The 19,676-nt window shown below is 38.9% G+C and overlaps 1 protein-coding gene across 2 annotated transcripts in view; it reads left to right on the top strand.

The window, feature by feature from the left end:
- Positions 1–19,676, top strand: part of LOC126975721 (fatty-acid amide hydrolase 2-like) — a 57,756-nt gene that overhangs the window by 33,926 nt on the left and 4,154 nt on the right. For both annotated transcript variants that reach the window (XM_050823721.1, XM_050823720.1), the window contains exons 2-9: positions 7,117–7,285; positions 8,599–8,824; positions 9,678–9,895; positions 13,050–13,161; positions 15,603–15,772; positions 17,965–18,087; positions 18,689–18,790; positions 19,408–19,569. In XM_050823721.1, coding sequence (XP_050679678.1) covers positions 7,118–7,285; positions 8,599–8,824; positions 9,678–9,895; positions 13,050–13,161; positions 15,603–15,772; positions 17,965–18,087; positions 18,689–18,790; positions 19,408–19,569 — 1,281 coding nt within the window. In that variant the 5' untranslated portion in view covers position 7,117. The remainder of the gene's footprint in view (positions 1–7,116; positions 7,286–8,598; positions 8,825–9,677; positions 9,896–13,049; positions 13,162–15,602; positions 15,773–17,964; positions 18,088–18,688; positions 18,791–19,407; positions 19,570–19,676) is intronic.

Here is a 19,676-nt window from a genome sequence, read left to right as displayed (position 1 = left end):
GCAAGAAACTCTAAGGCTGCTCTTTTCAAAACAGATTAGACAAGTTCTTATTTTCAATTAAATTTACAAATCATTTCAATTACAATATATGCAAAGTGTTGCAACAGACATACTTAAACGTCAAATGCTAAATGCCTTACACCGTTACACGAGTACCTAAGTAAAAAAGATGTAGGTATCAATTAGGGTTGCCATCACTACTACATATATAGTATAGTATCCTACTATTTAAGGTGTCTACCGATTATTATTTTTAATTATATAATACTAGCTGACCCGACAATCGTTGTTTTGCCATATAAATTGTATTGATCTTTTGCTTGCTAGGTGATAAGAGATGGCGCTAGTTGTATTCGTTAGCAACAATCACACTTCTTTTATATTTTGTATAATTCACACTATAGTTTTATAAATTATAGCCTATTTGTTATTCTGGTGTGTAAGCTATATTATTGTAAAGTTTCATCAAAATCTATTCAGTAGATTTTGCGTTAAAGAAGTTCAAACATACATCCAGACATACAAACTTTCACATTTATATTATTAGTAGGATATTAGGCGACACATCTATATTTTATCAACATACAAAATATATTATTTTATTTTATTCCCTGTCTACTATTTTTTTTTGGTACTGAATCCAAAAATACTATATGTGGTCCGAAAAAAAATTGGCAGCCCACATACACATACCGTAAAAAAATAAAGGCATTATGCGAGAATTTTATTAGCTATTATATAAAAATGAAATCATTACTTTAATTAAAAAATTACATATGTTACTTGTATTACAGTATCATTTATATCTGCATCTTGGTCGGAACGGATCGTCTGCGCCAAACTTAAATATTAGCAAAGTCTATGTAAACAGTCTTAGCTAGACTATTTAAATAGTCTTAGCTAGAGCATGTTAAATGCTAAGCAAGACTAATAACATAAGAGGATTTGCTTAACGCATCCTACTAACAACATCATATCATATAATATGGACACAACCTTCAAACGATGCTATATTTTGACCTAAATATCCCCTTTGTCAATTATCCTGTACTTTATTTCAAATAATAATAAAAAGCGTGTGTGTACTTATGTATGCACGCAAGAAGTTATACTTCTTTGGTCTAACAAAGCAAAAATCCTTAAAATTATTTATTCCTCGTGCTATTCTATGTTCGTTTGTTTTCAAAGAACAATATTGTAAAAATCTTGCAACGATGGTTTGATAATTAATTATTAAATAACGAATACGGCTGTACAGGCTTGAACCCTTTGCCAATCCTAATAATGGACGAAGAAACCAAAAAAAAAAAACTAATGTCGCAAACGTCAGAAACAAGAATTTTAGGAACCAACTTCACCCTGTTTCTTTTGTTTTACAGTGATGCGCCTGTAGATTTATAACTTCAATAATACAATTCTTGGTACTACTCGATTCTATTCCCGCTTATGAATTAAATTTCAACTCTTGCGCAACAAAAAATCACGTGAATTCCATTTATTCCCATAATGACACAGGACAAATTTATTGGCTATTCAATAGGACGCCATTCTCAGTTAAATAAATTAGGTACAATGACACGAACTTTTCTGTTTTACATTAATGTTTTTTTTACACTGTGACGCGAATTGACAAATTACGTCGTAATAGTAATACTATTATGCGTAATTACATTGTTTATATATTTATTTTTCCATAATTTATTATTTAGGTACATTAATTTTAAAGCAGAAATAAAAATAGTTTGTGTATGATGGTTTACATTAAAATAAAACCAAATACTAGGTGTAAGATTTCACAGTGAAACTTTTTCCACGTGACAGCTAGAACTTTCTAGATTTAAAATATGTTAAAATTGTCTGAATATTCTGTTAACTTTTATTATCAATTTGTCGATTTTCGACGGCTTTTTCATTTCTTTTATGAAAATAAGGGACGAGACGAGCAGGACGTTTAGCTGATGGTAATTTATACGCGCTGCCCATTACAATGCAGTGCCGCTCAGGATTCTTGAAAAACACAAAAATTCTGAGCGGCACTACAATTGCGCTCGTCACCTTGAGACAAAAGATGTTAAGTCTCATTTGCCCAGTGATTTCACTAGCTACGGCGCCCTACAGACCGATACAATAATGTTTACACATTACTGCTTCACGGCAGAAATAGGCGCCGTTGTGGTACCCATAATCTAGCCGGCATCCTGTGCAAAGGAGCCTTCTTCTGGTAAATTCTTTATAAACACATTTCATTCTTTATATATACACATTAAAACGTAAACCAAACAAAAAACTAAACTTGAGCTTCCTCAAATCTGGTCCAGCAATAACAGTAGATGTCTATTGTACTTCACTTGTGACACAAGTATTCCTTCATGATAACGTAAGTTCTCACAGGGCTAGAGAAATTGTTTTAACGCTACGAGAAAAATCTACTACTCTGTAGAAACCTTCCGACAACCTCCGTACTGCCAGTCCAACTACTACTACCAGCCAGACGAGGCGCAGTCCGATTACCTTTTTCTGCGATTTGGACAAATTTTTACAATTTTCTGCTCCAGAAGCATTACAACATCCCCTCACAGAGTTTTATTTGAGTCCACGAAATTGTATAGATAATGAGGGTAAAATACGGATATTTAACAAAAAAAATATTTGTATTTTTCTGTACTAAATGGCAATTTCATACTTCAGCAGTTAATAATACTACTCAAAATTATGGATTTTTAAATAAGTTGGGGTTGTCTGTAGGTGATCGACCAAGTTGATGATGATGGTGTGAATTAATGCAATCAGCAGGTATTTATTAGATGCGGCGCTACGATCATTGTCTATTGGGACGATTTGTAAATCAAAACCGAAACGTACACTCATTTGCATGCTTTGCTTTTTTCTGCCATCTGGAAATTGTGTTCAAAATTAAATAAAAAAAAATAATTCAAATAAAAACGTCCTGAAGAAAGCGATTAAGCGGATTAGTTGTCCTAATCTAAAGTCAGGAAAAAGATAATTGAAAAACGCAATTAATACTAAATTTACTATGTAATTTTAAATTTAAGAGACGGTGTAAATAATAAAAACAAATAAACGTGCGATTGTACGTAATACAAGAAAAATGAAATAGTACATTATGATGTAATATATGATATCGTTGACAAAAAAGTAAATAAGTAAAAAGCCGATCACACGATCCAGTTTATGGCTGATTATTTTATTGTAATTGTTTTTAGCGCGATTGTTATTTGTGGAATGGTGTTTGGTGAACAGTGATCGTTTGTTGCTATGTGGAACCTTAAACAACTAATGGCTTTTTATTTTTTATGCGAACTCGTTTAGTATTTTTAGCAATTTACTAAGGTATATTATAAAGGTATATTTATTAAAGTATATTATTATTCTCGTCCCAAGTACCTACCACAGTTTCTGAAGACGAAGGTTTTCAGCCAGTGTGTGTTGCCAGTGATGACTTACGGTACAGACGTGGTCGCTAACTATGGTCCTTATGAGAAAGCTCATGGTCGCTCAGAGGGCAATGGAGAGGGCTATGCTCGGAGTTTCATTGCAAGATCGAATGAGAAATGAGTAGATCGCGAAACTGAAGTAGCAGTCGGTAGGGCACATAGTTCGATGGACAGATGGCCGTTGGGGCAGTAAAGTCCTCGAATGGCGACCACATACCGGAGGACGCAGTGTTGGTAGGTCCCTCCACAAGATGGACCGACGATCTGGCCAAGAACGCCGGAATACGTTGGATGAGGGCAGCGCAGAACCGATCGTCGTGGAAATCTTTGGGGGACGCCTTTGTCTAGCAGTGGACGTCTTCCGGCTGATATGATATTACAAATGAGTCATTGATAATGATTGTTGATTATAAACAATCATTCAATCATTATTATTGATTGCTTTATTGGAGTATTGCTGTCATCTCTGGTCTGGCGCACCCCAGTAACTGCTCGATCCATTTGACCGCGTGCAACGTAGAGCAGCTCGAATTGTCGGGGACTCAGTGCTCTGTGAACGGCTGGGTCTCTTGGCGTTGCGTAGAGACGTCGCTTCATTGTGTGTCTTCTACCGTTAGGATATCATCCTCACCATCTGGATGTGTGGCGGTCCTCCACAGTGCCGTTTTCAAGGAGCTTTCTCCCTCGTACTACAAAGCTGTGGAATGAGCTTCCTTGTGCGGTGTTTCCGGGACGATACGACGTGGGTACCTTGAAAAAAAGCGCGTACACCAACCTTAAAGACCGGCAACGCTTTTGTGATTCCTCTGGTGTTGCAAGAGAATGAGGGCGGCGGTGATCACTTAACACCAGGTGACCCGTACGCACGTTTGTCCTCCTATTCCATAAAAAAATATCAATTTTAATAAATCATATCAAATTAAAAATTGATTTAAAACAGTTACAATTTTAAAAGCTCACTTAATCATAACACAAAGTGAACCGTGTCGTGGTTTGTGTACACGGGGTTGTTCGAGCGACTACGTTTGCCTCTCGTAAACCCTGATGTAGGTCATAGTTAGCGGGCTAAAACAAAGTTTTATATTTCACAAACTGAATATACACTCTGCGGTAGTTTTGCTACAAATACGCTACCAGAAATGTGCACGTGAATTAATCAAGCAGGACAAGCCACATGTGAAAATTCGAGAAAATGCTAAGCAGTTTCTCACCGTTATTTTTATAGAGGTAAACTTTTAAGTCACGTATTCACTTGGGAACAAAGTCGTGAGACATGTCGCCGCCTGTCGCGGGACATTACGTGCGACTGTCGTCCGACACTTCGCTCGTCTACGTTGCCCATCAAAGTTGTGGTTGAAATGTCGCCCTAGGGGGGTAGTGTAGGTATGTGCGTCTTTCGCAAGGTCTTGCATTTGTTTTTAGCAAGGTAGGCACTGTATATCTAACTAGTCGTAGTTGAGTTTTGGAATATGCAGCCTAGAGTAAGTAAGCTTAACACATAAGTACTTATTAGCCATTAACAATCATGGCAATCAAGAACATAACCCAATTATGCACAACCACGATACTCGGTTGATGTCCGCTGGTAAGTTCGAGGTTCCTAGAATCAATAACTACTACGGAGATAGGACTTTGAAAAAACGCCTACCTTATCTATTAAACAGCTTGCCTGAGGACATCCGACTAGAAACCAGTAAAAGAAAATTTAAAACTAAACTTAAGAAATATTTGTTGTCAACACTGCCTTAAAATTAAATTTTTTATTATATTTTTTATCAATATTTGTTATTTACACTTGTATAAAATCAATGTTCTAATAAGCATTAATGTATTACAAGAGACGTGATCCTGCTGAGAAACTGTCCAAACAGTTTTGCGGGACTATGTTAGCTTATAAGATTCTTTCTGTAAATGATTAATAGTATAAATAAAAAAAAAATAGAGATTACCGTAGGTAGGTATTTAGTATCTAGCGTAAGATCTTATTAGGTTGTTAAATGTTTGGATATAGAATATATAAAATATATGCACGCCCCTGGGCTTACGTAATTATTCATCAAAGCTTTCCAAAATGAAAAAAACCGTTTTGGGTTTCTGGGTTTATTCTTTATGATTTTTTTTTTATACGCAATGGATTACTTTGATAAGAATTTCAAAGCGCGTACATATCTAAAAGACCGGAAACGCTCCTGTAATTCGTCTGGCGTTTCAAGAGAATGTGGGCGGCCGCGGCGGTGAACACTTAAGCATCAGGTGACCCGTACGCTCGTTTGCCCTCCTCTAACCTCGAAAACAGGGCTCTTTCTTAAACAATTATTTCTGATAACCTTGACAGTGATATTGGATATTGTCCGACATGACAAAGGTCCCATGAAAATTTAATTTGCATCGACGCGATTCAAACGAAGCTCGAAGTACCGTGTAAATGAAGTGAGTGATTTACATCCCGGAGGTCTTCCTTTGACCCTTGATTTACATATTGCAATCTCTTTACTTCCAGCGGTAGATATAATAATACTTGATCGTGCTACTCAGTATTATCAGGAGTTGTTTGTGGATTGATTGGTAAAATATTGTTGACTGTTTTATAATTGAAAACTAAGGGAGAAAAATTACAAAAAATATTTGAAGTTAGGTAACTGAAATTAATAAAATAATAATTTCGTCGTGTTTGCACCTCTTTTTCCAAGATGGCGGCCAGGTGAAAAGGGCTACAACCCCATAAACTTGGGGTTAAGCTTTTCAATGGACTACTACTCATTAAACCCAACTTTTTCCAAAGTACTGTAAAATGATAATATGTAGGTACATATAATTTTGACATTCACAATTATTGTCCTTGCTTTGACCTCCATGAAATGGTTTTATGTAAATTAGTATAAAAGCTGATAAACTAAATTAGACAGTAAAATAATTACAACGTTCATAAGGTTAGGGGAGAAAATTAACTTAAACAACCATTGAGATTGGTGTCACGTAATTTACACGAGTTCCTATTTAATATTTTACTCATATACCTACGTGCATCACGTGCTGACCTTCTGGCCTGTTGATACTCGTAGTGTGTTGTTTGTCCTACCCGCATTAATATTTACGTAAACATTACCTGTAATATCTGCGTATAAACACATTATGTTTACGAACATTGTATCGACCATTCTTTATAGTCTATCTGGAATTATATAAATCTACTACACTACCCCCGTGTGCTAAAATCCTCTTTTAATTGGTATAATATCATAGGCTAACTGCCGTTCCCAATATTCAGTCTATCTCTTACTTGAGATAAAAATCGTAACTATCGTTGACTTTTCTGTCCCAATAAACATATCGACGGTATCTCACCTTATCCGTACACGCTGTCTGTCAATGGGACGACGTATAGCTTACCAGCGATAGAACTTTATATGGAAATTTAAATTCACGCGTCCCAATGTAAGTCGATAAGAATGACTTATCGAGTATATTGGGACAGCTTCAGATTATTGACAGCTAATTACTGACAGTAGAAGGTAGTGATTTATCACTATCTGTAGATAGTATATTGGGAACGACCGTAAAATAAACAAAAAACTGACTAACTGCAGCTTGAACTAGCACACTAGGTCACTGTAATGGGCGGTTTTAGATTAAAAAAAAACCTTATAATTCCGGTTTGCAGCATGGAACTAGGAGTCCGACTGGTGGGCGTTATACTCCGGATCCTCTATGTGCTGACAGCCCCGCTGTTCTGGCTTCTAGCGAGAAACACGAAGTCGGTGTCACCCATCAGGGACCCAATTTTGCTGAGGAGCGCCACAAATCTCGTCACCGCTATACGTAATGGAGAAGTGAGTGAGATTTAAGCTTTAAAAGTTCTAATTAGTTGCACCAGAATCTATCCCATCTCCTCCCGTGGGTGTCGTTTGAGGTGACTAAGGGATAGAAAGAACGGAGAATGGGCAGCAGCATTCTTCCGAGACCGCATCAACAGCTGCGCTAACCCGCCTGCCAAGCGCGGCGATTCATCATCATCATCATCATCAGCCGGAAAACGTCCACTCCTGGACAAAGGCCTCCCCCAAAAAAAATCCACGACGATCGGTCCTGCGCTGCGCTCATCCAACGTATTCCGGCGATCTTGACCAAATCGTCGGTCCATCTTGTGGGGGGCCTGCCAACACTGCGTCTTCCGGTACGTGGTCGCCATTCGAGGACTCTACTGCCCCAACGGCCATCTGTCCGTTGAACTATATAGCGCGGAGATTATGGCAACAAATTTCTTTTTTCAAACCGATCACGACTGTTCGTTCGTACCTATAGGCCTGAATCTCAATAGCGGGAACAGGTGCTGATTTTTGTTTTTGGAGGAGGATAAAGAGCTTATTACCCATCGTTAAGTGATCACCGCTGCCCATATATACTTCTGCAATACCAGAGGAATTTTGGAGTTGGGTACCTATGTTGTATTGTTCTGGAACACAGCGAAAGGAAGTCAGCTGGTGGTTATTGATACGCACCACTCATTACTATGCAGAAAGGCTCAAGATTCTTGAAAAAAATCAACATTCTCAGCGAAACTACAATTGCGTTCGACACCTTCAACTTTTCTCCAGTAATTTCACTAGCTACGGTGCCCTTCAGACAATAGCGTACGCATTTCTGCTTCCAGACAGAAAAAGGCGCCGTTTTGGTACCAATCTAGCCGGCATCTTGTGCAAAGGAGCCTTCCACTGAATAATGCCTTCATTCCATGGATTGGTTTTTCACCAAGCAGGATGATATCTATGGTTGTGGCGTGTCATGTGAAGGTGAAATATACTGAAATAGATGTTACATAACTATACAAATTATTTAAGTTTTCTTTAGTGTTAATTCACGGCACGAGCCAGATTTTGGCGAGACAACACGTCCTGAGGATGCCTCGTGTAGAGGCGAAACACGTGTCGAATTGTTTTAAAGACAAATATTGGCGGAATTAACACTAAAGAAAACTTAAATAATTTGTATAATTATGGATTTCCGCAACGTAACGCCTTATTCAATAAATTTTCTATGTTACATAACCTTGATAATTTATAGATTTGGGTCTAATAGTTACATGACTTCTACTACACTAAATAGTTTTTCAAATTCAGGCCTCAATAATTGTTTTTGCAAACAGTTGACAAGTGAAAAAGTCACTTACGCATTCATCGGTCGAATCCATGAAGTGAACCTGCAGCTGAACGCCGTCGTTGATCAGAGATTCCGTGAGGCTATGGAGGAGGCTCGGGCTGTGGATGGAGAGGTAGCAGCCGCCAGGAGCGCGGGAACACTGGACCAGTTGTTCAAGAATAAACCTCTGCTTGGGATACCGTTTACTGTAAAAGAGAGCTGTTCGTTGGCAGGTGAGTGTTTTTTTTTATGGAATAGGAGGACAAACGAGCGTACGGGTCACCTGGTGTTAAGTGATCACCGCCGCCCACATTCTCTTGCAACACCAGAGGAATCACAAGAGCGTTGCCGGCCTTTAAGGAAGGTGTACGCGCTTTTTTTGAAGGTACCCATGTCGTATCGTCCCGGAAACACCGCACAAGGAAGCTCATTCCACAGCTTTGTAGTACGAGGGAGATAGCTTCTTGAAAACCGCACTGTGGAGGACCGCCACATATCCAGATGGTGGGGATGATATCCTAACTTGTGGCGTGTCGTGCGAAGGTGAAGGTGCTGTGCTTTGTATATATCTTTTAGTACACTAGCTGATTTGCTATCTATTTTTTATTTTTGATAAGCAAAATCATGATTTTTTAATGCTTTAGCTTCTATAAAGTTGTGAATTTAAGTAACCTGTTCGATTTTAGCAGAACGTTCAGCTGTTGGTATTTGATATGCCGTGCCCATTAAAATTCAATGCCGCTCAGGATTCTTGAAAAACTCCAAACAGTCTGAGCAGCCCTGCAATTATGCTCGTCACCTTGAGACATAAGATGTTAAGTCTCATTTGCCCAGTAATTTCAGTAGCTACTGCGTCCTTCAGACTGAAACACAATAATGTTTACACATTACTGCCTCACGGCAGAAATAGGCGCCGTTGTGGTACCCATAATCTAGCCGGCATCCTGTGCAAACGAGCCTCCCACTGGTTTCCCTGCGACTGCATAAAAAGAGTTCGATAAACCAGCTCATTATATGAAGTCGAATAATATTACAATCAGCGATGTGAAGTGGACCTGGGTGCTTAAACTTCAAACAACTTTCCAGGACTATCAAATGCAGTAGGGTGTGTAGATTGGGAGGGACGCCGTGCGACCAGCGACGGTGAAGCGGTGGCCCGGATGAGGAAGGCTGGAGGGATTCCGTTGCTGGTCTCCAACACACCTGAACTATGCCTGGGCTGGGAAACCACCAACCTGGTGACAGGGACAACGAACAACCCTTATTGCATTGCGAGAACATCGGGGGGTTCGTCCGGCGGTGAGGTAAGGCGATCTACTTACTAACTCCCGAGAGTAAATATACTTTTAGTATATAACAAATAGTACATACAACAAATGACGCTTAAATATAGATTTTTTTTATGGAAAAGGAGGAAAAACGAGCGTACGGGTCACCTGGTGTTAAGTGATCACCGTTGCCCACATTCTCTTGCAACACCAATCACTGGAGCGTTGCCGGCCTTTAAGGAAGGTGTGCCTACGCGTTTTTTTTGGAACTGCATTCCACAGCTTTGTAGTATGTGGAAGAAAGCTCCTTGAAAACCGCACTGTGGAGGACCGCCACACATCCAGATGGTGGGGATGATATCCTAACTTGTGGCGGCAGGAATCAGGTGAAACAGCTCTTTGGAACACCCCGTGATAAATGCGGTAGAAGACACACAATGAAGCGATCTACGCAACGCCATGTGATCCAGCCGTTCACAGAGCACTGGGTATCCGAGCGAATTCAAGCTGCTCTGCGTTGCACACGGTCACATTGATCGAGCTGATACTGGGGTGCACCAAACCAGAGATGACAGCAATACTTACAAGACAGCAAGACATGGCCACATATGCGCCTTAGATGGCGGGGAGACATATATTATATATCTCAGTTAGTGTTCAGCTAATTGTGTACTTAAACGATAACATAGTTTCATCATTATTTTTAATCTGAACAGGATTTTTACGGAGTTGACGGTTAGTTCGGAGGGTACTAAAGCAGCGGAACTACATAATTTTACTACTTATGAATCTTTGAGCATTTAGAAATTAGAACCAATGTTTAGCCAAAACAAAAATATCCCCTCTTGTAAATCTAAGACTTAGATTTACAAGAGCGACATCTCAAGTCAATTTCCTAATATGCAAATATTGGGGTTGAGCAGGTTATCAACTGAAAAGTTGACCCTGTAGATGAAGCCACAATCTGATAGTTGAACAAAGCAAACAAGATTTTATAATGATCCGTTACTCGAACGGTTGGCTCAGTTGGTTAGAGCACCGGCACGGAACGCCGGAGGTCGTGGGTTCGAGTCCCGCGTCGTTCATAAAATTTTGTTTATCAAATTTTATTCACGTATTAATCCAAGGAGTATATAAATATGGTAGGTGATAGTAATGTCTCCCTTAAAATTTTGTAAAATGTTTGGTTTTATAATATTAGTAAATAGATGTATTGTATGCGGAATTGATTCGATATATTTGCTTAAATTACTATTCATTATGCTATTGACCTTTTAATATATTGATTGCATTGTAACACTGTCGTCGTACTGTGTTGAATATATTTAGAATTATTTTAATGTTACCGTGTTGTATGAGCTAATAATACAGTTCCCTGTACTAACTGACACCGTGCGGGCGTCACGATTGGGCTGATCTGTTTTGTATGTTACCTACTTAGATAATTTATAAGTCTAGATAGAGTCTCTTGCTGTTAAACAACCGATAAAAATAGGCCAGTTTTAATTCTTTGTGTTCACTCCCACGAACTTGTAGGTACTTCGTCGGTCTGCCGCTATTCCTCTTGCGGTGCCTTCAGTAGATCACACCGCAACGAACACTAGTTCTCTTCTATCTGCTTCTCACTGGATCACATTCCAATACTTTTCACTACTTCTTCCTCTTTTACTTTTTACTTCCGAGTCTGAACTAGAACTGCCATAGGCCACGCTTAGTACGGCTTATATACCCCCGGGTCTGTTCTCTGAAAATTTCTTTTAACTGTTTTTATCCTGCTTACACATTTTCCATCCTTTTTTCTCTGTTCGATTTGATCCTGAACTCACTAGAAATTTCCATTAATTTTACAAAACCAAAAAGTTCCGTACACTGGTAGGTACCGAACCCGGCTCTCCAGCGTCTGAAGTAAACACTTTTCCGCTGAGCCACGAGTATTGTTGACGGAGCTGTCGAAATTATCAATGCCTTGAAGTTTGATCACTCTCGTCATGTACGTCGAAGCGTTGCTACGCGACAATATTGAAATATTCGCCCGTATTTTCAGAGATGTAGATATAAAGATTTTTTATCTACAATTACAATGTGTAGTATTTAAAGAGGCAAAGTTGAAGTTATTTGTTATTAACTGTAACCAGACATACCAATGTTCGAAAATATATCGTTTTTATATGAAAAATTCTGCCTAATAAGCTGCATTTTTACTATTTTCTTCTGGCTTACTTTCTACATTTCTGAAGGGTGTTTTGTATCACACTGGTTCTTTTTTTTAATCTCGCCCGGTTTTCTGATTCTCTCAGGGCAACTATTTCTTAGATGCCCATGAAAACCGTAACCTGATCACACGGTCTGCGATGTCGGTTGCATTACCTAGCTTTCAGGCAGAATTTTAATTTATGGACAACTGCTTTATAAGTAACCTGATTTAACCGGCGTTGAGCACTTTTCTTGACAACTTTACAAGTTAACACAAAAGCACTATAGATTTTTCCGATAGATTTTATATCATAATTTATATTAGGTACACCCATGCATTAAATCCTCTATTAAAGATTCTAAAACTGCCAGCATTAAAATTGCCAACATCAAAACATCCTATGTCCTAATAACCATTAGATCATCCAAACGAGTGTTGTAATGAAATTCAGTACAACATTACATCATCCGTTTTTCATTACAACACTCGTTTGGACGATGTAATGGTTGCTAGGACTGGCGTTTTTAATGTTATCAGTAAGCTGTTTCAGAATCTTTTATAGAAGATTCATATTATGGGTGTAGATAAAGTCTTGTTCAATCGTAATAAATTAAAGTAAATAAATAGATAATCGCCTATAAGAGGTGAAACAGTCATTATATCTCCGATAAAGTTGATTAAGCCTTGATTGATTTTGATGCTTTCTACAAACCTATTTGGGCACCATTGAAACGGCCAACTTCAGTCAGTTTTCTTGTGTTTAACGTTTGTTTTCGGAAGTTTCGCTAACGTCCACTAACGTGTTGATATAGAATACTTGGGTATTAAAACACTCATGTGATACTATTATCACACGGGGCTAAGCCTAGAGAAACCCACACTCGTGTTTTAATACCCCTTATTACACAACAGTTGCATGAATAACGATTACTGGTTTTTTGCACCGTGTAATAGATAGCAATAGGGTGTCTTGTATAATTATTTGTCGTATTGCAGTCTGCGTTGCTCGGGTGCGGTGCATCGGTGGCGAGCGTGTCGTCCGACATCGCGGGATCCATCCGCATCCCGGCGGCTTTCTGCGGTGTGTTCGGACACAAGCCCACCCCAGGTAAAACCCCCACCACCCACTGGTGGAAGCACCACAGATCGAAAAGAAAAAAACTTACAATGTTACTACTAACATTACGTCATCAATTTAAATTCTAATCAAGCAAAATTTTCACATAAATTAAGTGAAGACTGCCCCCAACAAACAAAATACAAGCTATGTGAAAGACATAAAATACTGTTTTTATCATTCCTTCTCTAAATAATTTTATTCGCTCAAAACATTGAATGAGAAGCACTTTTAATCACTATTTTGGTGTTTGAATTCAGAACACAACAATATATTCGACCTCCATCTCAATGCTGTACAACCTCCTTGCGCAAAAAATACTCGATACAAACTTCTTGTTGAAATAACAAATAAGGTTTGATTCGTCGACATTTTTGACAAGAAGTATTAGAAGAAATAAATATCGATTCATATCTTAACCATTCTTATAATATAAGACAATTACTCATGAATTACTAAAATTCGGGGTTATTTTTTCATTTTATTTTTATTGAACTGTTACGAGGGCTGCACTAAAAGTATCGGGAATGGAATATTTCTACTGTTCCTGCCATATTACAATCTTTTTAATTGAAAACTCCTTGGTTTTAAAAATCGAATACCATTTTTTTTAAAAAGATTCTCGGTCTTGTCACAAGGTTTTTTCAAACTTGTTTAGTCGTTGAGAAAATGGAATTGACTCGAGAAAATTCTAGAGCGATGATTTATTATGACTTTCGAAGTGGTTTAACACAAAAAAAGTGTGTTTCCCAATGGATACCGCATTTGCTCTGTGAAGAGCAAAAAGCGGCTCGCGTTACTTGGTGCGTCAGAACTCTCGAAAGATTCCACGCAGGATCCTCAAATGCTGTATACAACATCGTATCAGGTATATATCCTGGATATATGCGTACGAACCCGAAACAAAAAACCAGTCACGAGTTTGGGTGTTCGAAAAAGAGTTAAAGCCAACAAAAATTGTTCGTTCACGGAGTGTTGCAAAAAAAATAGTGGCCACGTTTGTCTCCAAAACCATGTTACGGCTATTCCTCTTGAGGGACAAAGAAGGGTTAATGCAGAATGGTATGCTAGCATTTGTTTGCCACGGGTCGTTTCTGAACTCCGTAAAGAGAACTGCAACCGCCGCATCATCGTCCATCACGACAATGCGAGTTCTCACACCGCGCACAGAACAAAAGAGATTTTAAAGCAAGAAAACATAGAATAATTAGACCATCCGCCGTACAGCCCCGACCTAAGCCCTAATGATTTATATACTTTCCCTAAAATAAAGAATAAATTGCGTGGTCAGAGATTTTCATCACCTGAAGAAGCTGTGGACGCCTACAAAACGGCCATTTTGGAGACCCCAACTTACGAATGGATTGGTTGCTTCAATGATTGGTTCCATCGTATGGAAAAATGTGTCAAATTTCGCGGAGAATACTTCGAAAAGCAATAAATACATTTTTAAATAGTAATGTTGTGTCACTTCCTTGATTCCCGATACTTTTAGTGCAGCCCTCGTACTATATTGTTCCAATTATAATGTGCATTTTATTTAATTTCATCTTCGGTTTTTCTTTATTGAATGTCTATTTTCGCTTAAATCCTTTTCTTTCGCGTAGTCATGGTGTAAAGTTATATATACTGTCTTATAGTATGCAACTCTTGAATAAAACGGTTTTATATCGAGGACCATGAAGCACTTCCATCGCTCCATCTTTTAAATTAGGAAATACCCGACACTTATTTACAATTGTCAACTGTAACTGACAACAGTTCATTGCCATCGGTGTAATTTCCTTAAGTTTTTTTTTTCTCTTTGTTCAGGTAAACACATCTATACATTCGAATATGTTTATACTATACTTATATTTTATTTAATTTTTATAAATATTTTATTTCGTGTCATCCGCGTAATTAGTCATAATTTGATTAGAGATATTATTAGAAAGTACACTCTTGTCATTAATATAGAGCAACAATAAAAAAGGGGTAATTGGGATGTTTTAAAAATTCGAAGTAACTTTGATGCGAATTTTTTCATTGGAACTGCTTCAGAGAATTTTATAGCTGATGTAAGAGTCTATCTTCTTTAGTAAGTCGTGTGTATACTGTTCTCTTTTGACCTACCTAACAGTTTTTTATGATTTGTTTTTTATCAAATGCCTAAGAGAAATCATGAATCAGGAAAGTTACCGGCCCTAGTCACCGGCCCTTTCGGTAGATGTGTGTTAATTGAGGACCGCTGTCATATTGTGATTTGGAGTTTTTCGTGCGACTTGGTTCTAGTCCGGTCGAGTCTGATTTATATTTTAGAATGTTAAGAGTAGAATAAGCTGTAAATAAATCTGCAATGAATCTGAAAAACGTATCTGTTATATCATGAATCATTGAAGATCATGAAAATTAGTAGTGCTTGACGCGTTTTACATTTTATTTGAAATTAGGTTTGGTGCCATACGAGGGACACATACCGACCTTGAGTGACCCCCTGTTTCCTCAGTACCTGTCAGTGGGGCCTCAGTGTCGCTTCGCGGAAGACTTGTCCTTGCTGCTGCGGGTGATGGCGGGCCCTGGGGCGCTCGATGAAACGCCGGTCAGCTGTGATAAACTGCGGGTGTGTATGGAGAGTCTACCTGGTGATGGTGACGGACAGTGCTAGGTGGTACAGTACTGTTCCCGGTGGCTGATGCAAAATGAGAAATTCTTCATTTTGGATTTCAAAGTCCATTTCATCCATGCAACTGTTAACTGAAAAATTTTAATAATTATAAACTATTACATTTACCATTGGGAGGCTCCTTTACAAAGGATGCCGGCTAGATTATGGATACCACACTGCGCCTATTTTTGCCGTGAATCAGTAATGTAAACATTATTCTGTTTCGGTCTGAAGGGTGCCGTAGCTAGTGAAATTACTGGGCAAATAAGACTTAACATCGTATGTCTCAAGGTGACGAGTACAATTTTAGTGCAGCTCAGAATTTTAGGGTTTCACAAGAATCTTTAGCGGTACTGCATTGTAATTGGCAGAACGGATCAATTTCCATCAGCTGAACGTCCTGCTCGTCTCGTCCCTTACTGTCATAAAAAAAATATCTGTTCGATTTTCGTAAATGCCCTTCCGTAATGTTTCTTTTTATACAGGTTGCATGAATTGAATGCGCTAGATGACTGGTCTGTTTGCTGTCAGGAACATTATTCCACGTACAACTAAACTATGCAATAAGCTTCCTTGTACACTGTTTCCAGTACAATACCACATGGCTACTTTCAATAAGAGGCTGGCAACACGTGTTCCTGTGTCCTCTGATAGCATCCTCACTCTCTGGATGTGTGTCGTTCCTCCTCAATGCGGTTTTCAAGTAGCTTTTTTCCATGTACGACGAAGCTGTGAAATGAGCTTCCTTGGGCGGTGTTTCCGGGACGATACGACATGGTAGCCTTAAAAAAGCGCGTAAACGTTAAGGAAGTTAAGGCCGGCAACGCCCCTGTGATTCCTCTGGTGTTGCAAGAAAATGTGGGCGGCGGTGATCACTTAACATCATCCATAAAACATATATATTACAAAAAAGGTCATAAGTGCTATATGATACCTACTGTATAGAACAAAACACAGCGAGTGTTTATCAGTCCAACGTTTTAGCAGGATATAGCCCATGAGCGGATGTTAAGCGACACAGGAAGTCACTAATGCGTTGTCGTTTTAAAAATTATATGAATACATAAGGGGCAGTTTTTTGCCAAGCTCCGGTTGCAAGAGGTCGCTGCTAGGTCTTTTTCAAGATACATTTTATGAAAAACATCATTTCTCGGCACTAAATACCCATTAAAACTGGTTTAATGTCTTTTTTGAATAGTGTGGATAGTTAGTGTGATATATGTTGATTGGGAAAAAAATAAGAAATAGCTGGAAAAAATATGTGTGGTAACGCCAGTTGTCCAAATAACGAGAGCCTTTTCCTTAAACCCTTACACCTTTATCTTAGCAACCTAGCCGGTACAAATTAAGAATAACACCGCGAGCCGCGACATCTATGGTCGTATGGCGTAACACACATACCGTCAAGTAACCGCACGCGAAAGTTGAGCATCCGAAACATTTAGGTATAAATCCAGAAAATCCTCGTATTTCTGTTGATTTGCCGCCGTGAGATCGTAGTGATTTCTTCGTTAAGTGTTCCTCGATATATATATTGTGGTTCGCCAGCACACTCAGGCGCATATAGAAGCATCCAGGATTTTGCAGAAGAGGTGAGTACCGGCTATTCCCTTTACTCCAATGATTCCTATTCTGGAGTGTAGGAGTGTTGCCACATACCGGGCCAAACACCTGGGGTCACCGAGGACTCTCCCCGAGGTCATGGGTGACATCAGAGGTTTGATACAATACCTTGAGGAGCTGGGGTGGCAGGATTAGCCGCCCACCTCACCACGCAAAATAGGCGCGCTGTAGACGTCGAGTTGCGGATAATAGCCCGTGATAACCTATAGGTTATAACCTATATTCCTATTCTGTTCACCTGAGTATCCCTTTTATTAATACAGTCCATTTTAAATTCCCTGGCGCAACCAATGTGTACAAAGTTGAATTGGCGGTCAAAACATGCACGCATCTCGCGGAAATCTGTGCCGGCGTTACAACTAGACGCAGAACAGGACAGACGCATGTCTGAACACCGTACGTGCGTACGTTTTTGCACCGCACTGTACGTAGCTCTTAGTACGTACGTATATGACAAATTCTGCTGTGCTCTCAGCTGCTTGGACCATATGCTTAACCTAAGTGTTGTCGTTGATGCCGTGCAGGTGTTCTACAAGATGGAGGCGGGTCACTCGCTGGCTCTGATCGAGGTGGAGCCCGCTCTCCGTGACGTCATCGAGCGAGCGGCCCTCTACCTACGGGACGAGTGTGGCGCCGCGCTGTGTCACGTGAGTACTTATACAATACATCGATAAGTAATTGTTTACCAGTAGATGTTGTTTGCCGCCATTTTAGTTTCAATTATTAGCACAGGGACTAGACGAGCGGGACGTTCAATGGAGTGCGGCTCAGGATTCTTGAAAAACCCAAAAATTCTGAATGGCACTACAATTGCGCTCTTCTCCTTGAGACATAAAATGTTAAGTCTCGTTTGGCCAGTAATTTAATTAATTCAGACCGAAACACAGTAATGTTTTCACATTACTGCTTCTCGGCAGAAATAGTTGTCGTTGTACACATAATCAAGCCGGATTCCTGTGCAAAGGAGCCTCCCACTAGTTATATAGTTTAGAATATCTAAAATTTAATTTATCATTAGCATTGACATTTCCTCTTATCCCAATTCTGGAACATTTTGCATGTTAGAGGCGGACTATCAATTAATTATTGTGTTCTTCTCACGAGCTCTACTTGTTCCGAACATATGATAGACGTAGTAATTAAAAATAACTATTTTTAGTGACAATATGACTTTAAGACTAATTGAATAATGTTTATTTGACTTTGATATTTATTGTTTGGTTTCTAATTCGAAACATAAATCTTCAGGATAACTTCAAAGAGCTTGAGAATACTGTGGAGATGTCAGTATCAATGTTCTTCTCCATGCAAGACATCCCCAACATGCTGCGGGATCCAGACAATCCCAAGGTAAGTTCACTAACTATGTAACGAGAATATTTAAGAGAGCAAACAATGTACTTTAGTTATTTTCACAATATCATGACGTACGGTATTTTACTATGGGGTCATGCTGCTGACATTGATATAGTGTTTGCTCTGTAAAAGATAGCTGTTCGTGCTATATATTAGCTTGGTTATAGACAGTCTCTCAAAGAAAATTTTAATGAAATAAATATTATGACTGTTCATTTTCAGTACATTTATGAAAATTTAATATATAGTGCTCTTAATAGTGATTTTCGATTTATAACACTAGAAATAAGGGATTGCTTGTAACTAATTCTAGTAGGCTTCATAAGATACATAATAGCGTCAAGGGTAAATACACATATCACCTTCATATATCTATGGTGTGTGTGGATTGATGCATCTACTGCAGTGTTTCCCAAACATTATTCTGCAATGGCCTGGTAATTTTCACTCTGTCCTTTCGTGACGAGGGCTTGGGTTTACTTTAAAAAGTATTTTATTTAAATGTGTAAAGAAAATACTATATGCCTGAGATTTTTAATGCTTGACACTGAAGCTAGTACAATCATTTTTCCTTTTCTAAGTTACTCAACATAAAGTTGTTGTGTTGTCAGCGCGACAAGAGTCTCATACTAGAGATCTTCAAGTCATTGTGTGGCACGTCGTCCCGGTCGCTGCAAGCGCTTGGCTTCACGCTGTTGCACCGCACAGGACTTTTCATCCAGGACACGAGCCGGTACTGCCGCCTGGCCGAGGAATTCAAAGATAGAATACAGGTATTTTATCTTTAGAGTCGTTTGCTTCCTTCAAATAACAAAAAAAATTTAATTATCATCATCAGCCGAAAGACGTCCGCTGATGGACAAAGGCCTCCCCCAAAGAT

Source organism: Leptidea sinapis, chromosome 37 (assembly GCF_905404315.1).
Source record: "Leptidea sinapis chromosome 37, ilLepSina1.1, whole genome shotgun sequence".
NCBI classification, from domain to species: Eukaryota; Metazoa; Arthropoda; class Insecta; order Lepidoptera; family Pieridae; genus Leptidea; species Leptidea sinapis.
The sequence above is the reverse complement of the archived record's forward strand: the minus strand, read 5'-3'. Positions and strand labels throughout refer to the sequence as shown.